General features: G+C 48.8%; 2 protein-coding genes across 4 annotated transcripts in view; both read right to left on the bottom strand.

Annotated features, from left to right (window-relative positions):
- Positions 1 to 392: 392 nt before the first annotated feature.
- gpr6 (G protein-coupled receptor 6) lies at positions 393 to 5939 on the bottom strand. Of its 2 annotated transcripts, XM_072702882.1 has the most exons (3): positions 4911 to 5939; positions 2153 to 2299; positions 393 to 1813 (listed from the first exon to the last, which is right to left on the bottom strand). In XM_072702882.1, the coding sequence occupies exon 3, from the start codon at positions 1790 to 1792 to the stop codon at positions 809 to 811; it is 984 nt and encodes a 327-aa protein (XP_072558983.1). In that variant the 5' UTR covers positions 1793 to 1813; positions 2153 to 2299; positions 4911 to 5939; the 3' UTR covers positions 393 to 808. The 2 variants fall into 2 exon arrangements, with proteins under 2 accessions (XP_072558983.1, XP_023692707.1); XM_023836939.2 differs by lacking the exon at positions 4911 to 5939 and having other exon boundaries at positions 2153 to 3371.
- Positions 5940 to 6380: 441 nt separating this feature from the next.
- Positions 6381 to 16483, bottom strand: part of fig4a (FIG4 phosphoinositide 5-phosphatase a) — a 47978-nt gene continuing 37875 nt past the window's right edge. For both annotated transcript variants that reach the window (XM_072702880.1, XM_072702881.1), the window contains exons 22-23: positions 13054 to 13140; positions 6381 to 7198 (exon numbers count right to left, since the gene is read on the bottom strand). In XM_072702880.1, coding sequence (XP_072558981.1) covers positions 7021 to 7198; positions 13054 to 13140 — 265 coding nt within the window. In that variant the 3' untranslated portion in view covers positions 6381 to 7020. The remainder of the gene's footprint in view (positions 7199 to 13053; positions 13141 to 16483) is intronic.

The following is a 16483-nucleotide window of genomic DNA, read 5'->3' as shown; positions in this document are numbered from 1 at the left end:
TGTCGAACTTTTTTTTTCACGATTGAAGAGTGATGGCATTACAAGTATGGGGTATGAGATTGTATCTTAATATTTAAGCTTTTAATAATATATAGGCTATGTCTTCGACGAGATTTCATATGCCAGTGAAGTTTCAGATTATTTTAATGACTGAACCTCAAACGCAATCGGTCACATATGCTTACATCAACTTTTTTTTCCTTTTATGTGTTGCAGTGAATCTCCGAGCATTTTAATTAGTTATACAATCATCCACAAGTGGCGGCTCACTTACCACTCAGCTCTGGGGGCGGATACTTGCGAGACACGTGTGATCCCGCTAATTAATTTATAATACCTAATTAATAGTTCACACAGGCATTACGAATGTAGCAAAGAAACACGTGAGGCGGTTTCGGTACTTTAGTTTTATTTCATATAGTCATCCCGTGATTATAAAACGTACATAGACATACAAAATAGAAAATCACCAACAGTAGTCACAAGTATAGCTACAAGTGGTCGTTAACTTTAAAACTTCAAGGCCTATGCGACACTGCTTTGGCATATGGGTGCACCGAATAAAGTGCTTTTTAGATATAAATACATTCATGATGCAGATTTTATATCCAAAGTATGTATGTTCACAGTATTTAAAAATAGGCCAGAGTTATCCAACGACCCAGTAAAGTGCCGATGCTGTACAAACATTTACCACGGAAATGCTTTCAAATACAACCAACCAAAAGCAGATTGTCACTGTGCAAAACATACGAAACATAATATACAAATGCATGAATATAAATAAATAAAACAGCTAAAACGTGACTTAGACCTCACTGGGGGATCTCGAACGATAAGACACGTTAGTTTGAAAACAACCACAGAAGAGGACGTAAAGGGATCGCTGGATTTCCGTGTTCCTGTAGGCATAGATTATGGGATTGATCATGGAGTTATAGGTGGCTGGCAAAAGGGTCGCGTACGTATACACGGGAGGAGAGTCCTGCTTACCCACTAAGCAATATATGGCGAAGGGGAGCCAACTGGCCCCAAAGGTCCCCAAAATGATGGCCAGGGTCGACACACCTTTCTTGGTGGCCGCGTAGTGCGAGGTCGCGAAAAAGTGTTGCTGGAGAGCGATCTGATGGGCGTGCCGGCACACGATCTTGCAGATCTTGAAGTACAGCGTTAACATCATCATGAAAATGACGAAAAAGGACACCGCCAGAAGGACCACGTTGCTCTTGATTAACGGCTTGACGATGCTGCAGGAGGACGGCTCCTTGAGGCAGTTCCATCCCAGGATGGGCAGCAGCCCGAGGCAGAGCGAGACTCCCCAGGTCACCACCAGCATGGTGTGGATGTAGTAGAGCGTCTTCTCCGAGAAGTAAGTCAGTGCGTTGTACAGCGAGAAGTAGCGGTCGACCGTGATCGCCAACAGGCTGCCGATGGAGGCGGTGAAAGACGCCACCAGGAAACCTACAGTCACAAGACTTATGGTCTCGGAGGAGATCAAGTACTGGAATACAAAATTCAAGATTAATCCCATACCGGCCAAGAGATCCGCCGTGGCCAAACTGCCGATTAAAACGAACATTGGCGTTCGCAGGGTCGGCGTGTAAAATATGATGGCGACTACGATGGCGTTTTCGCAGGCGATCACGGTGCCCGACATGCACAGCATGACATGCCAGGGGTTAACGGGAAAGTCCAAAAGCCAGGAGGACAGCCCCAAACTGTGGTTGCCATCCCCGGGCTCGATCCAAGGGACAGGCGCCGTCGTTTCATTTGTCTCCAGGCTTTCGTTCATTTCTCCCCCGTCAACACCCGCCTACAGAAGAGAAATAAATTTCGGTTTTTTACACCAGAATTGCTTGTGCACACTGAAACCGAAATGACCCCTTCATCAAATAACTTTTCAAAGTTGATTATATTCACTGACGGAATTTTACATGTATGCAAGACAGAATCAAGGACTACAAATGTTAGAATGAAACCGCTGTCCGTGGTCCTGAATTTAGCAATAAGCTTAAAGTAGTTTAAATGTATTAAATGTCAACATGCGCAAGAACTTCTGGACAATACATGAAATCGATCCGAAATTTAAAAACAATCACGAATGCTTTCGTTTCTTTTCCACTGTATTGTGTTGTGGCAGAGTAGTTCTTACCTTTGTTTGCACATGGATTTCAAGGTAAGTTAATTGGAGCCGTCCAAATGTAATTTTTAAAGCTCAGGTGAAGCCTTTAGTCCGACTACCCTTCACTCTCGTGAGAGCGGTGCGGCTGAGGAGCGCGTCCAGGAGCATTTGCTGGTGCTGAGGAGAGCGGAGTGTAAGTGATGTTGACGACTGTGGACTGACTGTTAATAAACCCAAATGACGTCAAGAGGCATGTACAAACCCCCCCCCCCCCCCGCTTCACATCCCATCCATTTGCTGGGAAGAATCGCAGGCGACTGACAAGCCGCGGATGTATTGTCTTAGGGGCGGTCGTCGACATAAAGCTGTTCACAATACATTTTAATCTTATGCAAAACATCTACGGAGAATGACCAATAATATGATACGAGTACAGTTATACCGTCTTATTCTATAAAGGATGGGATCTAAGATTCAAGGCGGTCTCAGCAGAATGCAGACTGGAATTTGTGTGTTAAGGTTATATTATATTGATGCAATAAGGAGGGGCGATTTTATGTTTACATTTGTCGTCATCCGAAGCGTCGGTTTTATATTAAGAACCACCACATGATCTTCTTTACACGTACTTTTTTTGGTAGCCATTGTGCAAAAGCACTACAAAACTGTTAATTCTATGTTGAAAACAGAGAACACGTGGGTAATATTTCCGATACAGACAGCAGGGTTGTCGGGGGTGAATCTAGATTTATTGATTTTAAGTTCAATGACTGGTCAGATTAAAACATTATTACACCGATACATTAACTATTGACTCTAGCTACTGTTTTTTGACAGAAATTAACCTGCATCGGACTGCTCTCAAGTCGAATGCGCGGCCGGAGGCTGACTTACTGTTTAGTGTATATATCTGCTTTAGAAGAAATGCCGACTAAGGTCTCTCAGCTTCTGCACCACAGCAGAGACCAAGTCAATGTTCACCAACCAGTTATATACTACGTTTTTTGTTGCAGTTTCTCTCTCTTTCTCTCTTAAAAAAAAAAGTAAAAAAAAAAATCTTAATTTTCACATCAGCATTAAGGATTTCGCAGGACTGTCTCTGCTGACACAATGGCATCTAGGTCACATATCTGTATGTAGGTCAGCCTTGATGCATACCGCCTCTTCAAAGTAAAGCGAGCAGACCACTTTACCACTTTATGCAATCAAGCACAGCAAACGAGTTGCAGGCAGCTCCTAGCCTCCAAGCCTGCCTGTTTTTGGGGGGGGGGGGTCTTTCTGTGGTCAGCGAGAAGAATCTAGATACTTCTGTGACAGGGCGACACATCCGGGGGTGGCAAAAACAATTATATCACATTCAATTGACAGACCAATGACCAATCAGATAGCTGGACAGGTTGCATCGTTAGATCTCTGAATTAAGCCTCAATTAAACGCTGCCAAACCTCCCCCCATAATATATATATATATATATATATATATATATATATATATATATATATATATATATATATATATATATATATATATATATAAAGAAATATGTACAATAACAATAAAACACATTTGCTACATAGCGGTTAAAATGTTTAAGTTTTGGAACATCCCCGTTATGAAATGCAATTAAGGATAGCAAGACAACTGGAAGTCGGATTTACCAGTTGATGACTACCAAATTAAATGTTTCATCTCTATCATTACGTTAGGGTCATATTAATTAAATAGCCCATACACCTTGTACATGCTTTCATTAGGGCGTAAACGAGCCCACATCGTTCTTCTCCGTTTCCAGTCATAACACTGGTGACAGGATCATAGGTGGTGAACACCAATGTCCACCTAACAGCTGTTGGCCGCAAAGCACGTACGCACGCAAAATAGGCCAATGGGTCTGTGGTTAAGAGCAGCGCCGCTGGTGTTCGCCGTCACAATGGAACACGTTCAGTGTGTACCGGGTAAGGAGGGCGGTCGTGCGCTACACAAAATGAAAGTATTCCATGGGAAAATGTCCTAAAACGCGTGTGAATGCAGGCTAAGGTGGGAGTAGCACACGCATCCGAGTGCGGGCTGATTATGCCGCCCGAGTTTATCAGAAAAATGTTTCAGCAAGAGAATGCTGAGAGCGCCGTCGCCTTGGTATCCTAGCAACCCTGTTTGTTACTTCAATCTCCTTCCGAAAAGAGAAAATTTTAAATCCAAGTCCAACTAAATGAATTCTCCGTCTTCATTTATTGGGAGCCAGAAAGACGCAGGGTGATCCGGTCTGTAATAATTACTTGCTCACAGAAAACCCTGAAAAAGTCAACTTTAGACTAATGCTTTGGACTGAGAAGGAACCCCTGTCCTGACCAGCCTCCACAATGGCATAAGCTCTCATTTCCTGACACCAGTTTTTGCCCCCCTACTTGTACACCTCCTGCTAACTTAAAACAAACATCCTACATGATACATCTCTGGCCATAACTCACCCTCGGTGTTAAGGCACCCCCGACCCCTTCATAGACACAAGCTGACTTCGCTTTAGCTAACCACAGAGGGCCAGAAGGAAGGGCCTTAACACCCAACCCCCTAGCAGATCAGACTGAGCCTACAAACAAACATTAGTGGCCTGACTAACAGTGTGATGTTGTGCATTGCTGTTGTTTTGAAGAAGAGTAATGACTGGAATTGGTGTTACTCACCAGGTTCCTGGGCAGAGGCTATTTTTTCACTTGAAAATGAACAAATTGTAGTAATTCTTACTAATTATAACGCAGAGGATACATTTTTTGTGCAAGGGGCAATTTACCTTCTGGCCACAAGAGAAGTCTCCACTTGTTGACTGGACTTCAGGATCGCTTTCGCAGGTCATCTGTATGTTACATGAGCCTCATTTACGCCATGGTTCTGCCGTAATTCAGATCACCCTCTGGTTGGATTTGCATCTGTCGTTTCTTTTCATCTTAGACACCATTTCATAACAAAAGCTGTTTCTATGTGACGAGATGACTCCCGTTCCATTACATCATTCAGACGACTGACACTTGCCTTTTTATCGTAACCTAATTTTTTCCGTTACTATATGTTATTACCGTACTTTTCATAATACAGGATCCAGATATTATTATTATATTATTATTATACTTTTGTTCTGCACCGCACAGAGCATCCGGAAGCAATGCTACTGAGGTCCCTGAACCGCATATTCGATTAGCCATGATATTACTTTTTCCTTGGGATATTTAACGAGCAAGGGCTTAACCTCCTCCGCTGTACAGCACCCCCACCCCCCACCCCCAGAAAGGTTAATAACAATTAATAGGGAGTGGCTGAGGGGCAGTTTTAACAAACATGTGCACTCTGACTGTCACATGGCTCTCACAAGGCTGGGGGAGTCACCAGCTGAAAGACCATGGTCTCACGCTGACAGACACCTGCAATACTGTCTGCAGTAACACACACGGGAGGAGGGAGTTTTCCCCACTGCTACCCACAATGCTCCTAGGCTCTGCACTGCCTTTCGTTGACTCACCGCACCCTCTCCCCGGCGACCGTGGCGTCTCGCACACAAAGGCGTTCTCGCATCTCTGAGCCTTGGGTACACGTGCTCAGAGATGGCCGTCATTATTACCACATGTGGTGGTGATTAACGCTCCCGTCGGGTAATTAGCACGAAACGAGAGCTGACTCTGGCTCTGGGCAGCCACAGCGCACGTGAAGCGTGGGATCACGCTGAGCCAATGCTGTCAGCCATAACCATGATTAGAGCTAATAATCAAGCCCCCGCCCCCAGTGGGGCCCTCGATAGGGGATCACCCCCCCAAAACCCAAAGCCAACGTGAACAACACCCCCCCCCCCCCCCACTTTGGCTGTAATGATCGTAATGTTTACCAGCTCTTTGTTCCAGTGTGTGGTAGCCCAACGAAGGACTGGTTTTGCCGGGGGGGGGGGGGGGGGGGTGGGTTCTGTTCGGTTTCCACACGCGCATTTATGTCAGCTGTGCTCAGGAACTGTGGGTGGGGGAGGGAACAGGGTCCAGGCTCTCAGATTTTCCGTATGAATTGTCTTGAGAGATGCCTTGATGTTTCCCTGGGAATCTGTGCTGGTTAGCCTTCTCTGTTAGCACGCCGACCGCCGATGGTTACACTGTCGGGGTGTAATGATTCATCCATGCATCACTTTTAAACGCCCCAGCGGCTGCTTCGACACGGAAAGATGGATTTCAAAGTGTCGCGATCCTGTATTTATTTTGAACGTATTAAAACTTCTACTGCCATAAAAAGGCCATAACTCATTTATTTATATTAATAATATTAATGTTAAAAACATCCAGAATCAATATTCAGTCTGATATGATGACAGAAAACGACACGGAGAAAACATTCAGTGCGGGCAACCCAGTAAGTGAGGGGCTGCGAGGCAGAGACCTATGCTAAGCAGACCTCCTCTCTATGCTAAGCAGACCTCCTCTCTGTGCTAAGCAGACCTCCTCTCTGTGCTAAGCAGACATCCTCTCTATGCTAAGCAGACCTCCTCTCTATGCTAAGCAGACCTCCTCTCTATGCTAAGCAGACCTCCTCTCTATGCTAAGCAGACCTCCTCTCTATGCTAAGCAGGCTATGCATTCATTAAACATGCTAATTCATATCAACACCGAGATCAAATGTTCATGCACTCTGTTCATGACATGGCCAGCAATCCTAAGCAGTCCCATGACCAAACTTCTTCAGGTTGCTGCACTCCTGTTGAGTGATTTCCTTCTTCCAGGTCCATGCTCCATGAAACTCAGCCCTCCATTTCAGAAGTAGCAGTATATCGCCTCCCCCACTCCCTTTGGTACCGTCTCACCCAGAAGTCCCGCCCCCACATAGCTTGAGCTCCAGCTCCTGCCCCCCCTCCATGCTGATGCTCAGCTTGTCTACATGTAGCGGTTCTTGATATACTCCCGGTACATGAGGACGTCCCCCCGGTGCAGGGCCCCCACCAGGCCCCGCCCCGTCTGGATGTGCCTTTCGAACACCTCCCGACTGGCCTTGTCCACGCTGGGGGGCTGCACTGCGTAGATGCTGTCCTGGGAGAAGTGGGATACGGGCATCCTGGGGAAGGGAGGGGGTACAGAATGGGATTAAAATACCGTGACCTGGTAAGAGCTTTGAACTTGTAAAAAAATATCAAAAACTTGTAACTTGAACGTAAAATCAATTATGTTATTGTCATACAAATAAAACATTCTTCATATATTCCATCTTGCTATTGTATGAGACACACACAGAAAAATGGGGTCAGAGCAGCGGCAGATTTGGGGGGGGGGCAGCACCTGATAGGGGCCGTCGAATACATAAAATTGTATGTAAAATTGGGCTGGGGGTTATATTTAGTCAGGGGGCGCCCCTAGCCACGTCCCTGGATCAGAGAGCATGGTCAGCCCTTTATCCTGCCCCCCAGAAGCTGGTGGGGTTATGGGCCTTCCTCAAGGACCCACTGGTGACGTGATTAATCTGCCGACCACGCGATTTAAACCAGTGACCTCCTGCATACGGCCATGGACTCCAGACCGTGACACTCTGTATCTAATTACAAGATAATATGAATTTTCTGGCCAGTAATCTAGGTTTTAATAAATGGATCCATAGTCAGTGATGAATGACACAGGTTCTATAAGCAGTGCGAGAGCCTGGAAGCAGAGCCCCAGCTGAGCACTGCGGGAGGCCTGAAGTGTCTCCCTGCGGGCGCAGCCCTTGCCTGAGTTCCTGGAAAGCGCCAGTCTATCCGGCATTTAGCGGGGACTGAAATCAGCTCGAGTGCACTTTGAGCACATCTGTGGAGGTGGAACCTCAATTGAGCTATCATAACTGCTTATCCAGGACAGGACAGGCAGGATAATGGGGAGTCTGGAGCCCGTTCCAGGAAGTCTGGGGCAGGGGACACCCAGGGCGGCATGCCGGCCCATCACAGGGCACGAGGCAGAGGACACCCAGGGCGGCATGCTGGCCCATCACAGGGCACGAGGCAGAGGACACCCAGGGCAACATGCCGGCCCATCACAGGGCACGAGGCAGAGGACACCCAGGGCGGCATGCCGGCCCATCACAGGGCACGAGGCAGAGGACACCCAGGGCGGCATGCCGGCCCATCACAGGGCACGAGGCAGAGGACACCCAGGGCGGCATGCCGGCCCATCACAGGGCACGAGGCAGGGGACACCCAGGGCGGCATGCCGGCTCATCACAGGGCACGAGGCAGAGGACACCCAGGGCGGCATGCCGGCCCATCACAGGGCACGAGGCAGGGGACACCCAGGGCGGCATGCCGGCTCATCACAGGGCACGAGGCAGGGGACACCCAGGGCGGCATGCCGGCCCATCACAGGGCACGAGGCAGGGGACACCCAGGGTGGCATGCCGGCCCATCACAGGGCACGAGGCAGGGGACACCCAGGGCGGCATGCTTTTATAAGAATAAAAAGGTGATCTAATTTAACAGAAGGAATATATAACTAAACTGAGCTTTAACACTGTCCCTCAGTCGCTCCCCGAACAGCGGCAAGGCGCCCGCCAGACCCACGAGCTGAAAATGAGGGATTACCATCGCAGTCGCCTTCATTCTCACCTGGCATAGGGGGGCCAGTCTGAGCTGCACTGAGCTGGACAGGTCACAGAGGGCATCAAGCTTTTTTTTCACAACTTTAAGTGCAGAAGTGGCTTCCTGCCTCCCACGCAAACAGCATGACGGCAAACCCCTCCCACACCAACACACAGACTGTTCACCCCCTGCCATCTTGCAGAAGGTTCTGGAACATCTGAACTGTCACTGCCTGACACTGAGACAGCTTCTTTCCCCAAGCAGTCGGGCCCCTTAATACCCTGCTGCCCCCAAAGGACCGACACTGTCCCTAGTAGTCACCCCCCCCCAAACTTCAAAGACTGCCACTATCCTCATCACACCCCCCAACTACCCTCCAATGATGCTGCTGTTCTTTGCCTGTTTGCCTTATTTAGAATAATATTTGTATATTCTTTACTTGCACTACACTGCATACACGCACTACTTATATTTGTTGTACTGTATGACATTCACAACACTTCTGTTTATTGTCTTTGTATTAATGTATAGTACCTTAGGGGGCTCAAGGAAAATGGCATCTGTCCTGCCCCCGATCGTTCACTCCTTCTGTGTGCCACGCCCCCTCGTTAACCTCGTGTGGAATCCCCATGTGATCAGCTGTTTCTTGTTGCTGTCCTCTGTATTTAGTTTCCCCAGTCCGGTCATTGTATTGTCCGTCTGCGTTTTGCCTGCCTTACCTGTAATTAAACCCCGTATTTCCCGATTTTCCGTCTCCGCTCGTGCTTCCCTGGTTTAATGCAAGACACATTTCAATGCACCGTGCACTCGTACATGGATGTGTTGATGAAGAACTCTCGAGATCTCGAGTCCTGAACGCCGCCCACTGGCTTCAGCCTGAGCAGGGATCAGAAGGTTCAGCTATGTTATAAGGTAAATAAATCACTACGGCTGCTGCCGCTGAGACGGAGCTAACGCTCTATGGCTTCCGTAGAAATGTCCGATTTAAATATTTAACAACAGCTCTGAGTGACGAGGATCTGGAGACACCGCAGCCCTTAATTTCCCTCCAGTCCAGATATGTGCCGGAATCTGTTCAGTTTCAGAGTCTCGGCTGAAAGCCACAGTGTTGTGCCCCCCCCAGCCCCAGGTACTGTGAGCTGTGATTGTCCCCCCCGGTGCTTCAGCACAGGCAGCACTGGTGTGCTCTTTAATGCTTGCGTGTTGCCTCTCAGGTGCCGACACAACAGGATCCAGCTTCGCTACACACTCGCCGGCATAGAAAGAGGAGGATTTGATGGACCGCGAAACTAACGTGCCGTTCCTGCCATAGTGGGACTATACTGGGGGGGGGGAGGCAGGGACTCACAGACCCTCCTTGCCGGGGGATAATGAGCGTCCCCCCCAGGATAGAACTTACTGTCTGCCCTTTTCTCTGCTCTCCCAAAGACAGAAACACCTTATCTGATGGCGGGTTTGCAGGACCTGTTTACCATCTCTCTCCGTCTGCTCGGGACAGATATAATGTATGCGTGCCTCCCCAGATTCCCCAATTCCTTTGCTTTGTTAGTGCCGTCATCATGAGGCTGTAAGTTGCAGCAGCAAAGAATGACACCAAGGAGACTGAGGCACTAAGAAAGAGACCAGTTAAAACAGACAGGTTCCTGAAACACATATCTGGACGATAAAACCATCATTTTCTTTTGGAAATTACAAGGCTGCACATAAAATAAGTGTTTATAGTGAAGGCCACAGGCAGATGCAGGTAGACAGACGTGTGCATGTGTGTGCGTCTGCTGGATGGAGCCATGCCCTTTCACACAGCGACCACACGGCTGCCCTTGACACAGCACTGAGAGGCTCTGCATTGTCGCCGTTTCGCGTTAAAACAAGGCAGCGCGGAGGTGTTCGCTTACATAACTGCAATAATAAGCCTCCTCTCTGTCTCCCGATAGTCATGTACATTACCGTGCTTTGGTCTGAGGAAAAAAAGAAAGCCGGCTTTGTAATCCTAACCATTTACACAGCCGGTTCTCCCAAGAACCGAACAGTAAAGCGTCTCGTGTGTGCAACCCTGGAGGGGTCCGGCTGTTGTGCTTTTGACCTTCTCAAGTAAATGGGAGACTGACTTGTTTATTTCAAGATTTAAAATGACAGGTTACATGTGATTAAGCAGAGCAATCCAGCCCTCTAATTATTAATTAATCCAATCTCGTCTCCAAGCTCGGCATCCTTTCACAGGTTCCCAACCCGCCGTTCGTTCCACCATTTCAAATTCCGTCCATTTTCCATGTGGCCCAGTTGTCATGTACCGCAGAGGCGGGTGGTGGCTCCCCCTTGTGGTTGTCACTCCCCCCCCCCCCCCCGCCACATTAATCACGGCAGCCATGTGCAGATTCGCGGGGGCCGGGCGCGTTTGGATGGCAGCTGCTCCTCTGTGCTGGTCAATCAACTTAAAAAAACTGAAATATGCAAAATCAGGCATCGGTAACAGAGGGGGGTGTATTTCTGAGAAACGAAAAACACCGGACCACAAAAATCTACATAAAAATACCCAGCGGTATGAACTGTACAGGTCCACTGCCTGCCAGCCAGTCTGTACAAAAAGTACCTGAACTGTAGCGAGAATGGATATTAAAACTAGCAGATGTAACACTTTAGGCTTCTGTTCAAACTGGCTGGCACTGCGGGTCACACCATAAGCCGCTCCAGTTCCAAACTGGAGGCCAGACTGACAGGTGCTATTGGAGCTCACAGGCCGGTGATCAGGGCCTAGCGCTACAGTACATACACGTGGCTTCTAAAAATACCCTTTAAACAGACCCCGTGACACAGAGGAGGAAAAAAAAGAGGCTTTTCTCCCCTTTTTTCAAACATTTCTTCACACATTATAACCCCTTGTAGGTCCTTTTCACTCGCAGTAAAGCCATTTGACGGACATTTTTTAATGAGTAGAAAACATCAGGCTTGTGTGTGTAAAATAAATTGTATGCGCATGTGTCTGCGTCTCAGAAGCCAACAGCTCCAGCTTTTAGCCAAATATAAAAACCGGACCTCAACCACCTGAAACCACGGAAACCGGCATCTCCAGAAAGGCTTTGCGTTGCCATGGCGCACAATGTGAAGGTTTTGTTTTGTGTCAGTCTGCGGTCGTTGTCACACAGGGTTAATGAGGTTCCTTCTCCCAGCTGAGGTGGGGGGGGGGGGGGCTGACCATTAGCCAACTGGAGCAAAAATGTGCCACGGGTGAAGCTGCTGCGCACCTAAGTGACCTATCATCACCTAAAGGGCTACAGAAAACTGAGGTCTGCATCGCCCTCCAGAGGCAGACATTACTACTGCAGCAGCACAGCCCTGGGGGCAGATCCACGCCCACTTGAAGGAGGGGGAGGGGGGGCTGCAAGACAAAGGCTCCAAGGCGAGCGGCAGTGTTCCAGAAAGATGGAGAATTCGTCCCACTGGACTGCAAGTGAATCCCCTCCCCCTCTTCCAAAGGGTTATGGTTTTTAGGCAGGATGTGGAAAAACGTAGCCTCCCACCCCAGGTAAGATGGTAATAAAGGAGGGGCGTGGCTAGACAGCACACAAGTGTGTATCCATGACAGCCATAGCCAGGCTCTCGCGTCCCCATAACATCAAAGTGGTCCCCACAGTGTAATATATATATATATGACCCGCACACACACACAGGCTGGACAGCAGTGCAGCTCTGTGACATTCACATAGCTGTGGCCTAATGGTTTACATTCCACTGGGAAGAGCAGATACCTGCACCCTCAGCCATACACCTGCACCTCTGGGATGTTTCAGCCAAAATCCACATTCCTTATGTGATGTGCAGCGCAGAAACAGGGAAGCGGGTGACTTAGTGCTAAAGGAACTGAAGCGACTAGAAATGCACTGATGTAATGATGAATTCTCCAGGGAGGCCATTTAACTTCAGAAAACGGCAGAAGGATTAGCGGCGGTTTCACGGCCGTTCCAAACATTCACTGGATTAGTGGGGTCTGAGCTGGCCCGGACCTGAACATGGCGGTTTCACTGCCATCCCAAACATTCACTGGATTAGCGAGGTCAGAGCTGGCCTGCACCTGAATGCGGCGGTTTCACTGCCATCCCAAACATTCACTGGATTGGCGGGGTCTGAGCTGGCCTGCACCTGAATGTGGCGGTTTCACTGCCATCCCAAACATTCACTGGATTAGCGAGGTCAGAGCTGGCCTGCACCTGAATGCGGCGGTTTCACTGCCATCCCAAACATTCACTGGATTGGCGGGGTCTGAGCTGGCCCGCACCTCAACGAGGCGGTTTCACTGCCGTCCCAAACGTTCACCTTAAAGGGCACGAAGATTAAGCAGTAAAGGTCGTAACAGGGAGCAGCGATTACTCACAGGTTTATGACACTTTCCCGCTGCTCGGGTTCGGCGACCTGGCCCATCCACTCCACTTTGTGCTGGTTCTGACCCAAATGTGCAAACCTGTGGACATGGAGACTAGTTAGATATACTGGGGGTGGTGACAGCAGTAGGCCACAGCGCTCACGTTGTCGGCGCACATGTCCGCCTTTTCAGGATGTAACAATTCATTGCGGGGCTTAGAGGACAGACACGGAGAACCGGGGCATCCGGCTGCGATTTCACGCCCCAGAAGGCAACCCCCCCTCTCCCCTACCCCCCCAAGCCGTTCATCAGCAAGGACATAGTCTGTGTTGGTGGAGGGGTCACTTCTCCAGTCAGATCGTATCCAGAGGAGAACCTTCCAGAGAACCGGGGACCCACACATAGATGAGACTAGCGATGGTTATCCGGGAAACGAGATGCTTCTGTGAGATGTGGGCTCTGTATCTACACCAGTGCTCCTCACTCCGGTCCCCTCAGGCATCCCTGGACAGTCCATGTTTTTGCTCCCTCACAGATCCCTGCCAGACAGTCCACATTTCTGCTCCCTCCCGGCTCCAGGTAAAACGCGGACTGTCTGGGGGTCCCAGAGGGCCGGGGTGAATAACACTCATCTACACAATAGCTCTGCAGATGGCAGCTAAGAACCCCCCCCCCCCCCCGACACCGCATCAGGAGCAAGTCCAAAAAAAAAAAAATCCCCACACATTTTTTTTACAACACTACAGAGACACAAATGGCAATTTGCTAATGAAACTGCATTATTATCAGGCGGAATATTCAGGAAGACCTAGCAGATGCTAGAAGGCAAAAGGCAAAGGCTGGAAGCAGGGTTCTCGAATTTCTGAACTCTGAAGACGACCAAAGCCCTACCCCTTCTAGACAGCTGGCCGCGATCTTCCCCTTATACGGGGCAGATGTGGCAGAAACCTCCGTCTTCCCACAAACAGGAGCCCAAACCCTGGGGCTTCCTAATCATCCCTTCTCATTTCAAAGAACTTCACGTCATCATAATAAATGTTATTAACAATGGCCACCAAAAATGGGCATTCCATCAGATGTAAATTTCATTGTTACCCATTATTATTAATGAGCAACATTAATTAGAAATCCCTTTCTAAGAATCGACTGAACGGCAATTTCCCAAAAGTCCTACCCAAAAGTCCTACCCTCACAGTTAACCAGATAAACAAAAGACTCATTTAAAAATGTAATCACAGCTGACAATGTGTGGCCCTGGTGTGGGCCGGGAAGAGAAGCTGGCGCCGTTACCATGGAGATCGCTAGATCCGCTGCACTGAAAGGCCTTGAGACACATTCACTCGCCTGCTAGCTCGCCCTCGGTGAGCGGGGCGGAGAGAGATGCCGGTCCGGGCCTGTGGCGGTCCCGGGACACAACATCTGGGGTCCGATCATTTACCAAGCACCCACAGAGGAGGGTCTGAATCACCCCCCCCCCCCCTCCATTTTGCTTAACGAATGAGCAAAGAGGCAGTAAGCACCTCAACGATAGCATACTGGTTATGAACATAGACTCGTGTCACAGAGGTACACAATTCAAGCATCACGAGGGTCCGCCTGTTGTACCCTAGCGCTACATAAGCGGTGAGACTGCTAGCTGTTTAGATGGGCAGAACTAATCACTAAAGGTAAAGGCAGCGACGTGTCAGTAATTCAAAGACGCCGGTGCCGTTTGTGTTTGTCAGGCTACGGTCAAAGGCTGCTTCTGTCATCAGTGGGAGACTGAGCGTGACACAGAGCCGGAAAGAACGTGCGGCACAGTGAGCTGGAGCGTTCCAGACGCCGTCTGCTTACGAGTCAATCGAGTCAGAGAAACACGGCTAGGGCGGCCAATCAAATGTTACATAACACAGCCATTTTTTCCCCCGCCATCTTTCACAGGAAGTACTTACGGCAGATTTTCCAGAAGAGGTCAAAAAGCCGAATAACCCAGCCGGTCAAAAGAGGGCAAACTGAAAATGACCGAAGACCCGACCCCTTCAAAGCTGACAGGGTAATAATCCTGTAAAACAGCGCCGGAAAACGTTTATAACACTGCACTTTAAGGCGCTACGCAAGGGGGGAGAGGTATTGTGTGGAGACCAGTACTGTTTAAGAACACTAATAAAAAAATAAGACAAAATTTAGCTCAAATAATTTTTTGTGGGAGGGGGCTGTCTTTAAAATCAAGAAAATAATAGTGTCAGATGTCTGTTTGGTGGAAGACAGCGGATTATATGCCAAAGGGCCAAAACATTATGATCACCCCTACATGAAGCGAAAAACGCTGACGTGCAAAAACAATGGCTGTCAAGGTCTGGGATATATTATGTTATGGTAACATCTGATGCTCATAGTTGACACGTTTAATGCAGAAGAAATGGACAGGAATAAAGATCTGAATGACTTTCACAAGGGCAAAATGATTATGGCCAGACGACTAGGTCAAAGGACCTCTGAATAGGCGAGTTTTGTGGGGTGCGCGTGGTCAGCCATGGTGAGTATCTACTCAGGGTGACCCGAGGAGGGAAAAACCAGGAACCTCGAGAGGGTGTTGGGCGGCCAGAACTCGCCAATGCAGGGTGTGAACGATGGCTATCCCATTTGGCGCAAACCAGCAGAGGGGCTGCATTGGCGGATCATTTCGAAGGTGATCACAGGTCACTGTCACGACTCACGGGGCTTGTAGCCCTGTTGTGTACGGGGCCACGTCGCGGCAGACCAGTCAAAGTTTCCACACTGACTGGGAAAAATGGAGCCAAGTCCCTGTATGAGGCGGCACATGGGATCGTTTACAGTGGCCGCTGAACACTGTACGCCGCATAAGTCACATGGCCGCGTTGCCGCGGCAGACGTGACAGGCTGGAGTGTGTACCTCAGCTCACCATCAAACCCAGCCTGCTGGGTAACAAACCCAGCGCCGACACGCTTACACGGTGGAACGAGGTTTCAAGATGGCGATGCACCATCGCCTAGAGATTTCCCAGTATGGTCAAAGCTGAAACGCCGCCATACTGGCAAGCTGCTTCAGTGCTACTCAGCTATTCCGAAGTGAAGGGTATGAACCCAAAGAGGAAATGACTCCAGTTCACAATAATAAATTCCTCTGAACCTGGTGATATCTCCTCTCATACTGAGAAGGCAAGTTATGAGTAAACAGCACTGATTAGGACACTCGAGGGAATTCAACACCCTACTTAAACTCTACAGTGGCTCACTGCGGCCAGCAGATGGCATTGCGATTATGGAACTGAATTGGTGATCAGTAATGTTGCTGGGTTAACTGGTTGGAGCTCCAGTCATAGCACTTCAGCCAGGCCTGAACTTTTGTCTGCTCCAGTTCCCAGGTGAATAAAAGCATAAAATCGGTCAAAAGGTGAGAGTTAATGCTGTTCTAAAATGCTGCCACTGAAGAAATTAAGAG

This window comes from Paramormyrops kingsleyae, chromosome 19 (assembly GCF_048594095.1).
Source record: "Paramormyrops kingsleyae isolate MSU_618 chromosome 19, PKINGS_0.4, whole genome shotgun sequence".
In the NCBI taxonomy this organism is placed as follows: domain Eukaryota; kingdom Metazoa; phylum Chordata; class Actinopteri; order Osteoglossiformes; family Mormyridae; genus Paramormyrops; species Paramormyrops kingsleyae.
This window is presented reverse-complemented; position numbering and strand designations above follow the sequence as displayed.